The 15,431-nt window shown below is 39.1% G+C and overlaps 7 non-coding genes and 1 gene segment (V, D, J or C); 1 reads left to right on the plus strand and 7 right to left on the minus strand.

The window, feature by feature from the left end:
* Nucleotides 1-671: 671 nt before the first annotated feature.
* Nucleotides 672-743, minus strand: trnap-cgg (transfer RNA proline (anticodon CGG)). Its single transcript has one exon. It is a non-coding gene; the product is annotated as a tRNA-Pro (tRNA).
* Nucleotides 744-3,792: 3,049 nt separating this feature from the next.
* trnap-agg (transfer RNA proline (anticodon AGG)) lies at nt 3,793-3,864 on the minus strand. The gene has a single exon. It is a non-coding gene; the product is annotated as a tRNA-Pro (tRNA).
* Nucleotides 3,865-8,494: 4,630 nt separating this feature from the next.
* trnar-acg (transfer RNA arginine (anticodon ACG)) lies at nt 8,495-8,567 on the minus strand. The gene has a single exon. It is a non-coding gene; the product is annotated as a tRNA-Arg (tRNA).
* Nucleotides 8,568-8,893: 326 nt separating this feature from the next.
* On the minus strand, nt 8,894-8,965 carry trnae-uuc (transfer RNA glutamic acid (anticodon UUC)). The gene has a single exon. It is a non-coding gene; the product is annotated as a tRNA-Glu (tRNA).
* A 1,395-nt stretch (nt 8,966-10,360) lies between these two features.
* On the minus strand, nt 10,361-10,433 carry trnar-acg (transfer RNA arginine (anticodon ACG)). The gene has a single exon. It is a non-coding gene; the product is annotated as a tRNA-Arg (tRNA).
* Nucleotides 10,434-10,536: 103 nt separating this feature from the next.
* On the minus strand, nt 10,537-10,608 carry trnah-gug (transfer RNA histidin (anticodon GUG)). The gene has a single exon. It is a non-coding gene; the product is annotated as a tRNA-His (tRNA).
* A 151-nt stretch (nt 10,609-10,759) lies between these two features.
* Nucleotides 10,760-10,831, minus strand: trnae-uuc (transfer RNA glutamic acid (anticodon UUC)). The gene has a single exon. It is a non-coding gene; the product is annotated as a tRNA-Glu (tRNA).
* Nucleotides 10,832-14,740: 3,909 nt separating this feature from the next.
* Nucleotides 14,741-15,192, plus strand: LOC134307387 (T cell receptor alpha variable 14/delta variable 4-like). The segment is given in 2 exon segments: nt 14,741-14,783; nt 14,885-15,192. Coding segments are annotated over 2 exon segments (351 nt in total).
* Nucleotides 15,193-15,431: the final 239 nt, after the last annotated feature.

Genomic DNA, 15,431 nt, shown 5'->3' on the forward strand with positions numbered 1-15,431 from the left:
TACTCAAATATTACAGTAACCAAGTAACTAAAGTTACAATTCTTTATGACAACATTTTTTAAATAATTAAATCAACTTTAATTTACATGTCATTGATCAGTTGGTTCAATTTGTGGTTTTTTTTTTTACATACAAATAAAATAATAAAACAGATCTAATAATTTAATTCAGTGGCAACAAAACAGCATTTAATATTCTAATAATAAAGTTAGTGATATTTATTTCTTTTTTTACATAAAACAAACGTTATGATGTTTTGTGTTATCGGTTAATAATACTAAAGATTGAAAGAAATTTACGTTGACATGAGATTTTCCTTGTCGTGTTGACTTCATACTCTGCACTGTTTGACTTTCCTTCACAATGACAGAGCTTTACATTTAAACATGGATTCACAAAACCTCTCGATGGCTTTTAGAATAACTTTGGCAGCATGATTTTATAAAGGGTTTTTTTGGTTTGTTTTAATTTTACAAAGTCAAAGTTTAAGCTAAAGGTTAGAATTTTAATAATGTGGTTTGGCATCCACATAGAAAGCTGTTCAAGTTTTGCCATTTAATCTCCCCGTTTCATTTCTATTTGCACACTGGGATTAGAACCTGAAGAGGCAGATTTTAATGGAACACTTGATAAGTTTTTTGTATAGTTCAATGAAGCATTCTACTAAACGAGGACTCATCCAGGATTTGAACCCGGGACCTCTCGCACCCGAAGCGAGCATCATACCCCTAGACCAACAAGCCAGCAGGAACAAGAGGCTTTGTGTTACCTTGATCTGTGTGACTGACCTTCAAAACTATGTTGTCTGGTTGAGCTGGTAAGTGTGGTCGGTGCTTGCATTACAAAACTATCAAAACCTCCAGTATCAGTACATAGACTGGTAATAACCTCTTTTTAAAGAGTTAAAACATGAAAAATATTTAAAGGTTCCAAATAGTAAAAAAACTTCTTTTAATTAGTCAACTGTCAGGACTAGGAAGCATTTGAAAGCTTTGTGCTGTTTTCATAAAGTACCTTTGTAACCTCATGTAATTAGACAGAATTTACATGTTTACCAATTTAATGCCACCTTTGATTCCTAATTACACACTGTGATACATTTTGAAGAGACATTTTGATAAGTCAACATTCTTATGAATGAAACATGAAACATATTTCAAGGCTCAAAATAGTAAAAACTGGTTTTAATTAGTCAACAAAAAAATGCTGTCAAATATGTGTAACTTATTCTTATGTTTGGATATTTTTCCTCAGCCAGCAAGTTCCAAAATTGTCCAGCAGAGGCCCTTGACTTCATATGAATGTCAGATTGTTAAAATCCTGTATGTAAAATGAGATCTAAATATTCTCAGTCAGCTTCTTCCACGTATGAACGAAACAGCCGTCAACTGTTTTTGGTTTCTTTGTGCTTGGTTGTGCACTCATCTTCACAAACAGTGTAGCTTACAAAAGGAAAAATGCAAAAATCGTGCAAACTGGCTACTGATGAATGAAAACCTTCTCGATTCGCAGTGCTTTAGGCGGGCTGGGGCGTAGCTTTGGAAACAAAATGAATATTAAAGAAACAGTGGCCACACTTCATGTCAATAAAGTTGACCTGTTTGAATGACGTGCAATCTACCAGCGTGCACTGTGCGATCGACGTATTGGGCACCTCTGCCCTACAGCATAAATAATCAGAGCCAGCCCAGAGCATTAGCTACAACCCCAAATCAGAAAATGATGGGACATTGAGTATTAAGTAACTAGTGCACATTCATTCCTGCTTTTCAGGCCTGCAACACATTCCAAACAAGTTGGGCCAGTAAAGCATTTGCCACTTTGTAATGTTGCCATTCCTTCTCACAACATTAAAATCACACATTCTCTACTGAGTACAGGTCTGAACTACAGGCAGGCAAATAGAAGTGTTTGTACTTAGCATTAGTGATGGGAATTTCGGCTCCTTTTGGCTCGGCTCACTAAAAAGAGCCGGCTCTTTCGGCTCCCAAGTGGCTCCTTAGATTTTTTTGTTGCTTAAATTAATTTATTACCAAATTACATGTAAAATGAATTACTAATGTAAAAAAACATTGTATCAAATGTTTATTATTTAAATTGCTTTATTTATATACTCAACATGGAACAGAGTGCTCCAACAATAAATTATAAAATACAAAAACAAAGACCCATCTCATTTAGACAAAAAGATCTGATTGTGTATATTATTTGTATGTTTGCATCTAGAGTGGGACAGCACAGTGGCTAAGTGGGTAGCACTGTCGCCTCACGGCAAGAAGGTCCTGGGTTCGATCCCCAGGTGAAGAGCCCGGGTCCTTTCTGTGTGGAGTTTGCATGTCTTTCCCGTGTCCGAGTGGGTTTCCTCCGGGTGCTCCGGCATTCAGAAAAACCAAGGAGCTCATCTTTGATGGGTTTCTCCTTTCTGTTATGATCTGAACTGTTAAAAAAGATTCTCTCTGAGGGGACAGATACACAGTCTGTGCGCCATCACATGTGTAAGATGTGGGTAGACTGAACACTTGGTCTCCCACAAGCTCAGTGGGTCTGAACTTCTCTGTAAAAGGGGCTTCTCGTGTCCAAACTTTACTATGTTTCCTCTCACTCATTCCAGCGTGTAATGTCTGGCTGTGTAAAGCGCTGAGTTCTCTCTCTCTCTCTCTCCCTCCTGTTCGTGTGCACGCTGTCTCTGTGTGTGTGTGTGTGTGTGTGTAACCCCTCCCCTCCTGCTCAGTGTAAACACACAAACGGCACCACGCATCTTGACCAATCACGTGCGGTTTTGACAGAAAAAAAAACCCCGGAAAAAAACGAATCGGCTCCCAGTCAGGAGCCGGATCCCGTCGTTCACTTTAAAGAGCCGGCTCTTAGAGCCGGATCGTTCGCGACCGACCCATTACCACTTAGCATGTTCTCTTTCTCACAGAGTTGCTGGCTCCTCTGTTAGCGTCATACTTTCTCCTGTACCAGTGATGCCAGGCTTGATCTGGTTCAGGTTTTCACCTGCACAGGTGTAAATTTGTCTTGTGCTTGTCTTGGGACTTTTTACCCGACACAATATAGCCTCTATGGTCAAGTGAGCTGCCCCAGAGGCATCATGGTTCTTTCTGGAGCAGGTCCTATGTTTGGATGGGACCTGCAGTGCTGAGTGTGGGTTGCACCAGTTGGTGGGGTGGAGTGCTGCTCATTCATTACAATATGATTGTGTCTTTCATTTGTTATTTTGTTTCCATTATTTTAGCCACAACTTTTATTTATCCTGTTCCCTGTTTGTTTTAGACGTTTTAGCCACAGTATTGTTCTACCCTGGATAAATCATCCTGCAAATTGGGCCCGTTTTTAGTTCTTGCAGGTGCAGGGCTACACTTGGCATCTTAGTGGTGAGGCACAACCCGTCCTGTTACAAAATAATGTTCTTGGGATCATATGGCAACACGTCTTTTTTCAAACATAATTAGCTATATTTTTGTCATTGTTTTATTTTATCTAAATGCTTGTCTCAATGCAAATGCTAGTTTGTCTCTATGTGCTTTTTAGGTACTTGCTTTAGGTACTTACATTTTAACGGGACACTTGATAAGTTTTTTGTAAAGTTCAACAAAGCATTTGACAAGATGAGGGCTCATCCGGGAGTTGAACTCAGGACCTCTCGCACCCTAAGCGAGAATCATACCCCTAGACCAACAAGCCAGCGGGAACAAGAGACTTTGTGTTACTTTGATCTGCGTGACTGACCTGAAGTGGCCTGCATGGGAACCTGAAGAGGCAGTTGTTAAATTAAAAGTGGGTAAACAAGGGCTCGTCCGGGATTTGAACCCGGGACCTCTCGCACCCTAAGCGAAAATCATACCCCTAGACCAACGAGCCAGCCGGAACTGATGCCAGGCCATCACTGGGACAGTGTACAGTAGGACCAAGAGTCTGCATGTTATCTGTGTGACTGACCGACAAAACTATGTTGTCTGGTTGAGCTGGTAAGTGTGGTTGGTGCTTGCATTACAAAACTATCAAAACCTCCAGTATCAGTACATAGACTGGTTACAACCTCTTTTTAAAGAGTTAAAATATGAAAAATATTTAAAGGCTCCAAATAGTAAAAATTTAATTAGTCAACTGTCAGGACTAGGAAGCATTTGAAAGCTTTGTGCTGTTTTCATAAAGTGCCTTTATAGCCCCATGTAATTAGACAGAATTTACATGTTTACCAATGTAATGCCACCTTTGATTTCTAATTACACACTGTGATACATTTTGAAGAGACATTTTGATAAGTCAACATTCTTTAGTGAAAGAGCAGGTAATTAAAAAAGGGATCCACCCGGATTTTATCAGGAAACCTTCACAACCTTAACTAACTTTAATAACCTCAATTATTATCCTTTACAACATTATTATCCTAACCCAAGGCATGGCTTATGGAGTACATTCCAAACATCCTCAGGTCCAACCGTGATCGTGTGTACACTAGCATTGCTGTTGCATAGAAATTTCTCTCCCCCACTTTTGACAATTAGACCACTTTTCTGTGTTTCCCCCATCATCTGTTGTGTGAAACCCATTGTAAGGAGTATGAAAGTATGACTGGAGTGGGCTGATGCCTCCCTACAACATCAGCTGCAGCACACAGACTGGAAGCAGTTAGATCTTCCAAACTTGTTGAAAAGCTCTTAGATCTGGGCATCAGTTTCTCACTCTGTAACTGGACTTTCTTACTAACACACCACAGTCTGCTAAGCTCATCCATTTTACCTCTTACACCCTCATCCTGAATACAGATGTGCCCCAGGGCTGTGTGCTCAGTCTACTTCTCTTCTTCCTGTCATGACTACAAATTGGTAGGCTTATGGATCTTTAAATCATTTTAGTTCTTGATATATGAAAATAAGCAATTTGTCTGCTATCACAGATACAACATGGCGATGACCCAGTGTACCCTGGTGCATCTCTCACTTAAGGACAGAGTCTGCTGTAGGTCATGTCGTAGCTCTTCAGCATCTTCTTAACATTTTTAATGAACATTTTGAGGCTTAGTGCCAGTTACCCTGTATCTTTTTAATAAAGTCTATGGACTGTCTGGCCACTATGTGCCACATTTTGTAGTGTATTAAATGTGAAAGTAACATAGGACCCAGGGGGACAGCTCCAACAGTCGGTTCTTTTTGTAAATCTACATTTAACGCTGACTATAATCTTAGAGTTGGTTTCTATTTTCTTGTACTTAGTCTGTCAAGCCAGATTGTGGATACATTTAAATAAAACAGAGTCACCAACAGGCATTATTTCTGATATACCATTTGGAGCAGTTTATAAAAACCTGAAACAAGGTGGCATTGAGTGACATCTTATTCATATGGAACTGTGATGGAGTTCAGTGACAAATCATAGAACTTTTGCCAAGAGATCGTCAAGCTAACTTATGTATCCCATGTCTATGGTTTGGTGAGGTCAAGCCAAATATGATTACATTCCTGAATGCTCTCATGGCAGAGCTTAAAGATCTGGAACAAGCTGGAATTAAATAGAAAGACTCTGAAAACATCTGAAAACAAAGTAAACACACAAGTAAAGTTTATTCACTAATCTGTTCTGCAGATTCTGTTGCACGCCACCTTCTGAAAAATACAAAACTATTCAAGGGCAAATATGGTTGTGACTTCTGCCTCCACACTGTGGTGGTTCTTATGCTTGGGAGACACCAGAACCATCCTGTAGGTCAGAGCAAGATCATTTTAAACATGCAATTTTGGTAACACCTGCTGAACCAGTAATGGGTGTGAAAGGCTCATCCCACATTATCACAGGTTTTGTTTCTGAGTACCAACACAGTGTTTGCTTAGGAACCACTAGACAGCTTGCATCTCGCTGGCTAGACAGTAAGCACCATGAGAAAAACAAGCAACTACTTGCCATTAATCAGAATCAGAATCACTTTATTTCGCCAGGTATGTTACACATACGAGGAATTTGCTTTGGTGTTACACACAATAATACACACAATAGTCCACATAGTAGTACAAACAATACACATAATAGTACAGATAATTACACATGTACGACATGTAACATAGAACATATTTAACATACCCGACAGCACACGGACTGTTAACCAGTATTTACCAACATTTGCCCAAGAGAACAACTTTGGTTAAAAAGTGTTACAGCTCTGGGGAAAAAGCTGTCTGGATGTGTTTGTTAAACCACCAGTTGCGGTCACAAAGGCACCAAGGTCAATCAATGACCTAAAATATTGGAAAGCAAGTGAATGGAGGTCATTTTTGCTCTTTTATGCAATACCTGTCTTGAACAACATTTTGAAGAAGAAATATTTTTATTAGTTTTTGCAATGCACATTCTTTTCCAGGATGCCATCAAAGTGAGTCAAGTAGAAAACAAGCTCTACACAATTATGTGTTTAACTAATGTTTCTTTTAATGATCATTTGTTGATGCACCTGGCAGAAAGTGTGCATAACTGGCGACCACTGTGAGCAACATCAGCATTTCCTAAAGGTTTTTTAATTGAACAACCCATGTGCCTACTCAGATAGTAAAGAGATTCCTCGGGTGGAGAAGGTTATCCAGAAAAGCTGAGAAAATTATGGCCAATGCAAATGTGAATGTAAGGCAACTGTTTTACAACCTCCAAAGTATCTCTAGCCACACAAAGAGGTGTGCAGAGTTTCCAGGTCATGTGAGAGGTTTAGGCTGCCCAAAAACTGAGAGTACATCTGTGTTACAGAGGATGGCTATTACAAAATTTCCTGGAACCACAGTTCTGTCAGGTTTAATTTATAATCGTTTCAGCTGTACAGTTAGAAGATGGAACCTTCTGCAAAATCATAAGTTGGAACTCCTACTACAAATATCTTCTGTGTTTTAGTAAAAGAGCTTGCAATCATTTACATTTTCAGCAGACGGCTTTATCCAAAGCGACTCACAGTAGTGACAGAAAACGGTGTGAGCAATTGAGGGTTAAGGGCCTTGCTCAAGGGCCCAACAGCTGCAACCTGGCAGTGGTGGGTCTTGAACCAGTGACCTTCTGACTACTAGTCCAGTACCTTAACCACTAGGCTACAACTGCCCTAGCAGCAGCAGCAGAAAGCTATATAATATACAGTCAAGCTGGACTGCACACACCCCTTTCACCTTCTCCACATTTTATTACGTTACAGACTCATTCTATAATAGATTGAGTTCTTGTTTTGCCTCAAACATCTACACACAATCACCAATAATTACGAAGTGAAAACGGGGTTTTAGAAATTATGCAGTTTCATTGTACTGAGAAAAATCATTTATTTAGGGGTTGCATATCTGTACACACACTTAGCCTAATACTTGGTTGATGCACCTTTGGCAGCAATTACAGCTTCAAGGTGTCTTGGAAAAGAAGATACGAGCTTGGCACACTTGTTTCTGGACATTTTTGCCCATTCCTCTTGGGCATGTCCTTGCAAGTTCCGTCATGTTTTTTTTTTAGCTCCTTCCACAGATGTTTGATTGGATTCAGGTCTGGGCTCTGGTTGAGCCACTCAAGGACATTCACAGACTTTCTCCGAAGCCACTCCTTTGTTCTCTTGGCTGTGAGCTTCGGGTTGTTGTCATGTTGGAAGGTAAACCTTCACCCCAGTCTGAGGTCCAGAGCGCTCTGGAGCAGGTTTTCTTCAACCAGAAAGAGCATTCCTCATAGCTTGACCAGACGAGGTGGCCGAGTGGTTAAGGCGATTACCCATACGTGCAGAGCACAATGGATTAGTAGTCCATCGCCTTAACCACCACGTCAGAACATGCTCTACCTCCATGAAGTAAGCCAAAAACACAATTGCATTAAAAAAAAAAAATGCCTGTATAAGATGTGCTGTTTCTCTCTGGTGTTACAGTTGTATTTTATGTGAGTAGTACCAATATGTTGTAAAGGTGGAGCTTAATTATCAGAGCTGAAAGCAAGAATTTCAGGGGTTTTAATCAATGTTTAATGGTCTGGTTTCCAAAACCACACATGCAGAGCACAACAGATTAGCAGTCCATCGCCTTAACCACTCAGCCACCTCGTCTCGACCTGTCTAGATAAATGTGTTTCTGGGCCGATTGGTCTGATTGATTAACCCAGACGGCTTGAACAGCTACATTGCCTTTTAAGAAATATCTTTTACAAAGCTACAAAATCTACATTGATCAATCAGACCAATCAGACCAGAAACAAGCAGGTAAAGCAAGATAAGGTGGCTGAGTGGTTAAGGTGGTGGATGGCTAATCCATTGTTCTCTGCACCTGTGGGTTTGAAAACCAGACCATTGAACAAAACCACTGAAACTCTTGCTTTTAGATCTGGTGCTGCTCACAAAAAAAAAATCACAACTGTAACACCAAATAGAAGCAGTTCATCTTATACAGCCGTTCTTTTAATATAATGTTAATGACATACAGATTAGTAACCACACATTGTTTAAAGGTCTCCACTTTGTGGAGTTAGAAGGACAAAAAGGGCACAAAGTAACCGAGCCAGCCAGGAGTCGAACCTAGAATCTCCTGATCCGTAGTCAGGCGCGTTATCCATTGCGCCACTGGCCCCTGAGAGATTGTGCTTGTGACTTCCCTAAAGCTCCGGCCTCATTTCTGTCTTTTGACCAATGAGAGAATGGAAAACTTTAAAGCACAGCATACAGAAAAACCCTGCTGTGACCCGGATTCAAACCGGGGTTGCTGCGGCCACAACGCAGAGTACTAACCACTATACGATCACGGCATTCCAACTATCAGCCATGCCCAGCTCACGTCCACTGCTCCCTGATAGACTGAAGTCATAGTTCCAAGAAAACAAGCTTCTTGAGCTACAGCAACATGGTGCAGAGGACGTAATTGGCAAAGTTTTGATCAAGTCCTATCATAAAGACAAATTCCCATACCGGGAGTCGAACCCGGGCCACCTGGGTGAAAACCAGGAATCCTGACCGCTAGACCATATGGGAAACTGAAGGACTTACCATCGGCTGATGCCAGCATCAGTCACTTCTTTCCACTTTGACAAGACCTGCATTGTTGGATCTGAAGTACCGAGAACCATACACGAGATATCTTGTGGCAATCTGTTCTTTGATATGCTACATGACCACCTTCCCATTGGAAAAACTTGCCCTTGATCCAATATGGCAGCTTTCAAGATGGCGGCCATGTTCCGGACATAGCCTAAAAGATAGGCCCCCTCACCCATTACTTTCTGGGGTATTCAGATATTTTCCCTTTCGTTTCTGAAATAAAAGAGTGTCCTGAGACTTTTGACTCACCCTGTACATATTTTACAGTAAGTACAGTGCTGTTGTGATTATATGGTAAGCCTTCTTTTTTCCTTCTAAATGCTTGTGTGCAGATTTTTGACGTGTCTTTCAGTGCACTTTTTGCGAGTGTCTTTGGCTTATTGCTTACCATGATAAATACTTCACTTATTATTAACCAAATGTACTAACAGTTATGTGTCAGTAGTGCAATACATTAAATACATAATAAGACATAAATCAAGAGATTAAGTTAATGTTAACATCAAATATAAAAAGCCAGCAGTTCTGTAAGAATAAACATATTACATATAATATTTACATAAATAATCAGTTATTCAGTACAAATAGATGGTAGGTTTTGTTCCACACATATGTAGTGAGTGTAAGTGTGCACATGACTTCATCTACATGTTACTAAACTCTGTAACAGGGCTGTACTGCTGGAAAAGGAAGTTAAAGAGAGGAAATGGTTTAATTATGCATAAGATATGATAGCAGGTGTTGAGCTACATTATTCTGCAGATCAGTCATGGCATTGTGTGGATTTCTGTGTCTTCTTTCCATTGTTTTAGGTGAGAAATAACATCACATAACACATGAGAACCTTTATCCAAACCTTAAATAGAAGTTATAATGTATCTGCTGCTAGATTCTTGTCAGTTATTTTTCTTACACTCGTATCTTTATATATAAATAAACATTGTTCTTTCTCTGTCCACAGGTTTTAATCATGCACAGGAAATTAATTCAGTTTCAACCACTAAAACTGTCTTGGAGAGAGAATCTGTTATTTTATCCTGCAATTACAAAGGATCTGGTACAAATAAGGACCTGCAGTGGTATCGTCAGTTCTCCACATTCAGACCAGAGTTCATTATTCTGGTTGATGAATATAAGAAAGAAGCTGCAGTTCCAGGGTTTTCTGTAAAGATAAATGAAGATAAAAATCGAGTGGATCTGAAGATCTCCTCTGCTGCAGTATCAGATTCTGCTCTCTACTACTGTGCTCTGAAGCCCACAGTGACAGGAAATCATTCTATACTGTACAAAAACACACACCTAAGTTACATATATTAGTTCCAAAGTAACCGAGCCAGCCAGGAGTCGAACCTAGAATCTCCTGATCCGTAGTCAGGCGCGTTATCCATTGCGCCACTGGCCCCTGAGAGATTGTGCTTGTGACTTCCCTAAAGCTCCGGCCTCATTTCTGTCTTTTGACCAATGAGAGAATGGAAAACTTTAAAGCACAGCATACAGAAACACCCTGCCGTGACCCGGATTCAAACCGGGGTTGCTGCGGCCACAACGCAGAGTACTAACCACTATACGATCACGGCATTCCAACTATCAGCCATGCCCAGCTCACGTCCACTGCTCCCTGATAGACTGAAGTCATAGTTCCAAGAAAACAAGCTTCTTGAGCTACAGCAACATGGTGCAGAGGACGTAATTGGCAAAGTTTTGATCAAGTCCTATCATAAAGACAAATTCCCATACCGGGAGTCGAACCCGGGCCACCTGGGTGAAAACCAGGAATCCTGACCGCTAGACCATATGGGAAACTGAAGGACTTACCATCGGCTGATGCCAGCAACAGTCACTTCTTTCCACTTTGACAAGACCTGCATTGTTGGATCTGAAGTACCGAGAACCATACACGAGATATCTTGTGGCAATCTGTTCTTTGATATGCTACATGACCACCTTCCCATTGGAAAAACTTGCCCTTGATCCAATATGGCAGCTTTCAAGATGGCGGCCATGTTCCGGACATAGCCTAAAAGATAGGCCCCCTCACCCATTACTTTCTGGGGTATTCAGATATTTTCCCTTTCGTTTCTGAAATAAAAGAGTGTCCTGAGACTTTTGACTCACCCTGTACATATTTTACAGTAGGTACAGTGCTGTTGTGATTATATGGTAAGCCTTCTTTTTTTCCTTCTAAATGCTTGTGTGCAGATTTTTGACGTGTCTTTCAGTGCACTTTTTGCGAGTGTCTTTGGCGTATTGCTTACCATGATAAATACTTCACTTATTATTAACCAAATGTACTAACAGTTATGTGCCGGTAGTGCAATACATTAAATACATAATAAGACATAAATCAAGAGATTAAGTTAATGTTAACATCAAATATAAAAAGCCAGCAGTTCTGTAAGAATAAACATATTACATATAATATTTACATAAATAATTAGTTATTCAGTACAAATAGATGGTAGGTTTTGTTCCACACAGATGTAGTGAGTGTAAGTGTGCACATGATGGCAGGCTCCATCTACATGTTACTAAACTCTGTAACAGGGCTGTACTGCTGGAAAAGGAAGTTAAAGAGAGGAAATGGTTTAATTATGCATAAGATATGATAGCAGGTGTTGAGCTACATTATTCTGCAGATCAGTCATGGCATTGTTTGGATTTCTGTGTCTTCTTTCCATTGTTTTAGGTGAGAAATAACATCACATAACACATGAGAACCTTTATCCAAACCTTAAATAGAAGTTATAATGTATCTGCTGCTAGATTCTTGTCAGTTATTTTTCTTACACTCGTATCTTTATATATAAATAAACGTTGTTCTTTCTCTGTCCACAGGTTTTAATCATGCACAGGAAATTAATTCAGTTTCAACCAATAAAACTGTCTTGGAGAGAGAATCTGTTATTTTATCCTGCAATTACAAAGGATCTGGTACAAATAAGGACCTGCAGTGGTATCGTCAGTTCTCCACATTCAGACCAGAGTTCATTATTCTGGTTGATGAATATAAGAAAGAAGCTGCAGTTCCAGGGTTTTCTGTAAAGATAAATGAAGATAAAAATCGAGTGGATCTGAAGATCTCCTCTGCTGCAGTATCAGATTCTGCTCTCTACTACTGTGCTCTGAAGCCCACAGTGACAGGAAATCATACTATACTGTACAAAAACACACACCTAAGTTACATATATTAGTTCCTTTAGATAAAATATGTATATTTTGTTAGCACTTCACAAAACATATTTACTTAAAAATGTTTTTTTTAAATAACTATATAGCCTTTTCTACAATAAAGAACTGTAATGTGTTAACAGTTAATTACCATAATTTTACAATAGAATTAAAGTGAGCTTACAGTCCTATACTGTACATTTCCAGTAATGTACTGTCATTCTACAATAACTAACTGTGGAGCATATTTACAGTAATGAACTGTAATAGGTTACCAGTTAATTACCGTAATTACTGTACAAACTGCACAATAGGTTCCAGTACTGCAGTGAAAACCTTATTGCTATTGATAGTTTTTAGTGTACTAAGATGTTGTCTACGTTGTCTGGGACAGTTGTGGCCTAGTAGTTAAGGTACTGGACTAATAATGGAAAGGTTGCTGGTTCAAGCCCCACCACTGCCAGGTTGCCACTGTTGGGCCCTTGAGCAAGGCCCTTAACCTTTAATTGCTTAGACTGTGTACTGTCACAGTACTGTAAGTCGCTTTGGATAAAAGCGTCTGCTAAATACTGAAAATGTAATGTAATGTAAATGTCTATACAAAACTTGATGTCACACAAAACAAACACTACAATTCTCTTTTTATTTCCTCTTTTGTTTAAACAGTGTGAATTTTAGACATACATATTCAACAACTTCTTCAAACAAACCGCCAAAATTGTTGCCAGGGTTTGTGAATGTTTAGAATTTTGTGCATAAAAATAACCTAAAACAACATCATATTTAAATAAAAGTCCTTAAAATAGAATACAAAAGAAGAAAAGTATGTGAGGAAAATATTCTCTGTTAGTTGCACTCACACAATCACAAAACTGACAGTAAAACATTATAAAACATAAAAAACTTTAAGCTTTGGCATGTGTCTGGGCTTATATTATTTTGTTAACTCAAAACACGCCAATGTCTGGCTTGTGGGAGGTAAGAAATAGCAGACAAATATCTTTAAAATTACTATACTAAAACAAAGGTAGTAATAATAACAACACAATCAGTTGAAGTGTATATTAACGTTCTCAAAAGAACCCCTCAACACACCACTACCGTTATACAGCACTATTAACAACTTAGCTCTCGAAACCAACACCAAATTACCACTGATTAAAAAGCATCAGCGCTCGGATGGCGCAGTGGGATATTCTGCTTGCACACTAACACAGAGTTTCTGAACTCCTCGGTTCGAAACTCGGTGTTGGCTCTGGTCGGCTAGGTGCCATCTAGCGGGCATAATTGGCAGTGCCTGCAGCAGATACTAATTGGCAACCGTATCCGCACAGTGGGGGCTGGACTATGTGTGGGTGGGTGGGACTTCATACGTTGTGTACGGACCCTGATTGGCAGAGGAGACGCCTGTACAGAGCGCATGGGCGAAAAGAGGAGGGCTGTACACGTGTCGGAAGAGGTGTGTACAGTGACGTTCTCTCCTCAGATGCAATCTGGTATCTCTCAGCAGCGGAAGACAAAATTAAGTGTGCTAAATTGGGAGGAAAATGCATTTAAAAAAAAGCATCGATCAAATGTACACCTAAAGTGTCAATTATTTACTTTTTAAAAATATTATACCTCAATATGCACCTCGTTTTAAATAAAGTTTGCGATTCAACCACCTCAACTGTCAAGGCACATTTGAATGGACCCGATATAAAAATAAATATTTTTGTTTTCTAAACCGCAGTTTACCACATGAATATAGATGTTTAATAAAACTGAATTCAGAATCAAACAATACCGGGTTTTGCTGACACTGATTAAAAGAAAACGGTGTTGGTGTAAGCTTCTAACTACCACCTAAAGAACAAAAATCCAATCATGCATTGCAGTTTCTTGTATTTTACTGTAAACTAAGGCACATCCATATCATACAGTATAATATAAATGATAAAAATAGTATTTTACTGTGAAATATTTACGGTAAATTTACAGCAGTGTTTGAACTGTTAAGTTTATCTTTGCAGTCCTTATTTTTATTTTAGTTTTAGACCTCCAAGTGACACTTTCTTGTATTATTTGAAATAAATCAAGCCTTATTTTTTTGAACAACATTCTGCTGTGGACCTTCTTTGGAGGTGGAGAGTCAGACATACAGTAGCTGCTCAACCACCATAGTGGTTAACAACAGGACAGGAAATAACCACTACAACAAGCAAGCAGCAGTAAAACAATGAATGAATGAAGTACTATTTCATAATAAACTAACTAAATAAAACCACTTAACTTTGTACAAGCAAATGGAAAATATATACAAATGTACAAAGCTGTACTTTAAACCTACATTTTAAATTGACCAACCATAACCCTAAATTGCAGACATGATTATCTACATCTAGATTGTATTCATAAATAAGATTTGTTCGTCTACCTTCACAATATCAGATGAAAGAGGAGTTAACATGACTAACTGGATTGGGGGTGGGGAGCTAGATGTGGTTACATACAGTAGAAGCAATTCCTTATAATTATTTGAATCTGACACTCAGCACAATGATGTTACTGTTGTTCTTCATCTTCATTATTGCTGATGATAATGGTAAGTTATATAATAAGCATCATGTTTCATTGGTCATGTATTAATTTTATTTACAATATCCAGTTAAATTAAATGTTATTTATTTATTTATTTATTTTTAGCAGAGGCTGCTGAGAGCATTAAACCCAGTCAAACCAGCGTATCTTCAACTGAAGGAAGAAACATCACACTGTCTTGTATACATGAAGGATCAGAATATGGTCTCCACTGGTATCGACAAAAACCTGGATCAAAACCAGAATTTCTGCTGCTGATTTATGAAGGTACTGTCACCCAGGCTCAACCACCTAACCTGAGAATGTCCATCAAACATAACAAAAAGGAAAAGAAAGTGGATCTCGAGATTAACCCTGCTGCAGTTTCTGACTCTGCACTCTACTACTGTGCCATGAGGCCCACAGTGATATGAACTCAAACTGTGCTGTACAAAAAGCCTGTTTGTTCAGAAGAGGGAGCTGTTAGCATGTTTACATTTAACTGCTATTTGACTCCCAACATATGATGACATAATACTTTAAAGCTCTTTGTATGGTTGACTGTAAATGAGTCAAAAGCATTAAGGCACATAGGTGGCATCAAAAATATTACCAGTCATATTCCTCATAGTTTATTACCGATTCCCGTTTTAAAGACTATTAGGGTATTTTT

Source organism: Trichomycterus rosablanca, unplaced genomic scaffold (genome assembly GCF_030014385.1).
Source record: "Trichomycterus rosablanca isolate fTriRos1 unplaced genomic scaffold, fTriRos1.hap1 scaffold_268, whole genome shotgun sequence".
Classification (NCBI taxonomy): domain Eukaryota; kingdom Metazoa; phylum Chordata; class Actinopteri; order Siluriformes; family Trichomycteridae; genus Trichomycterus; species Trichomycterus rosablanca.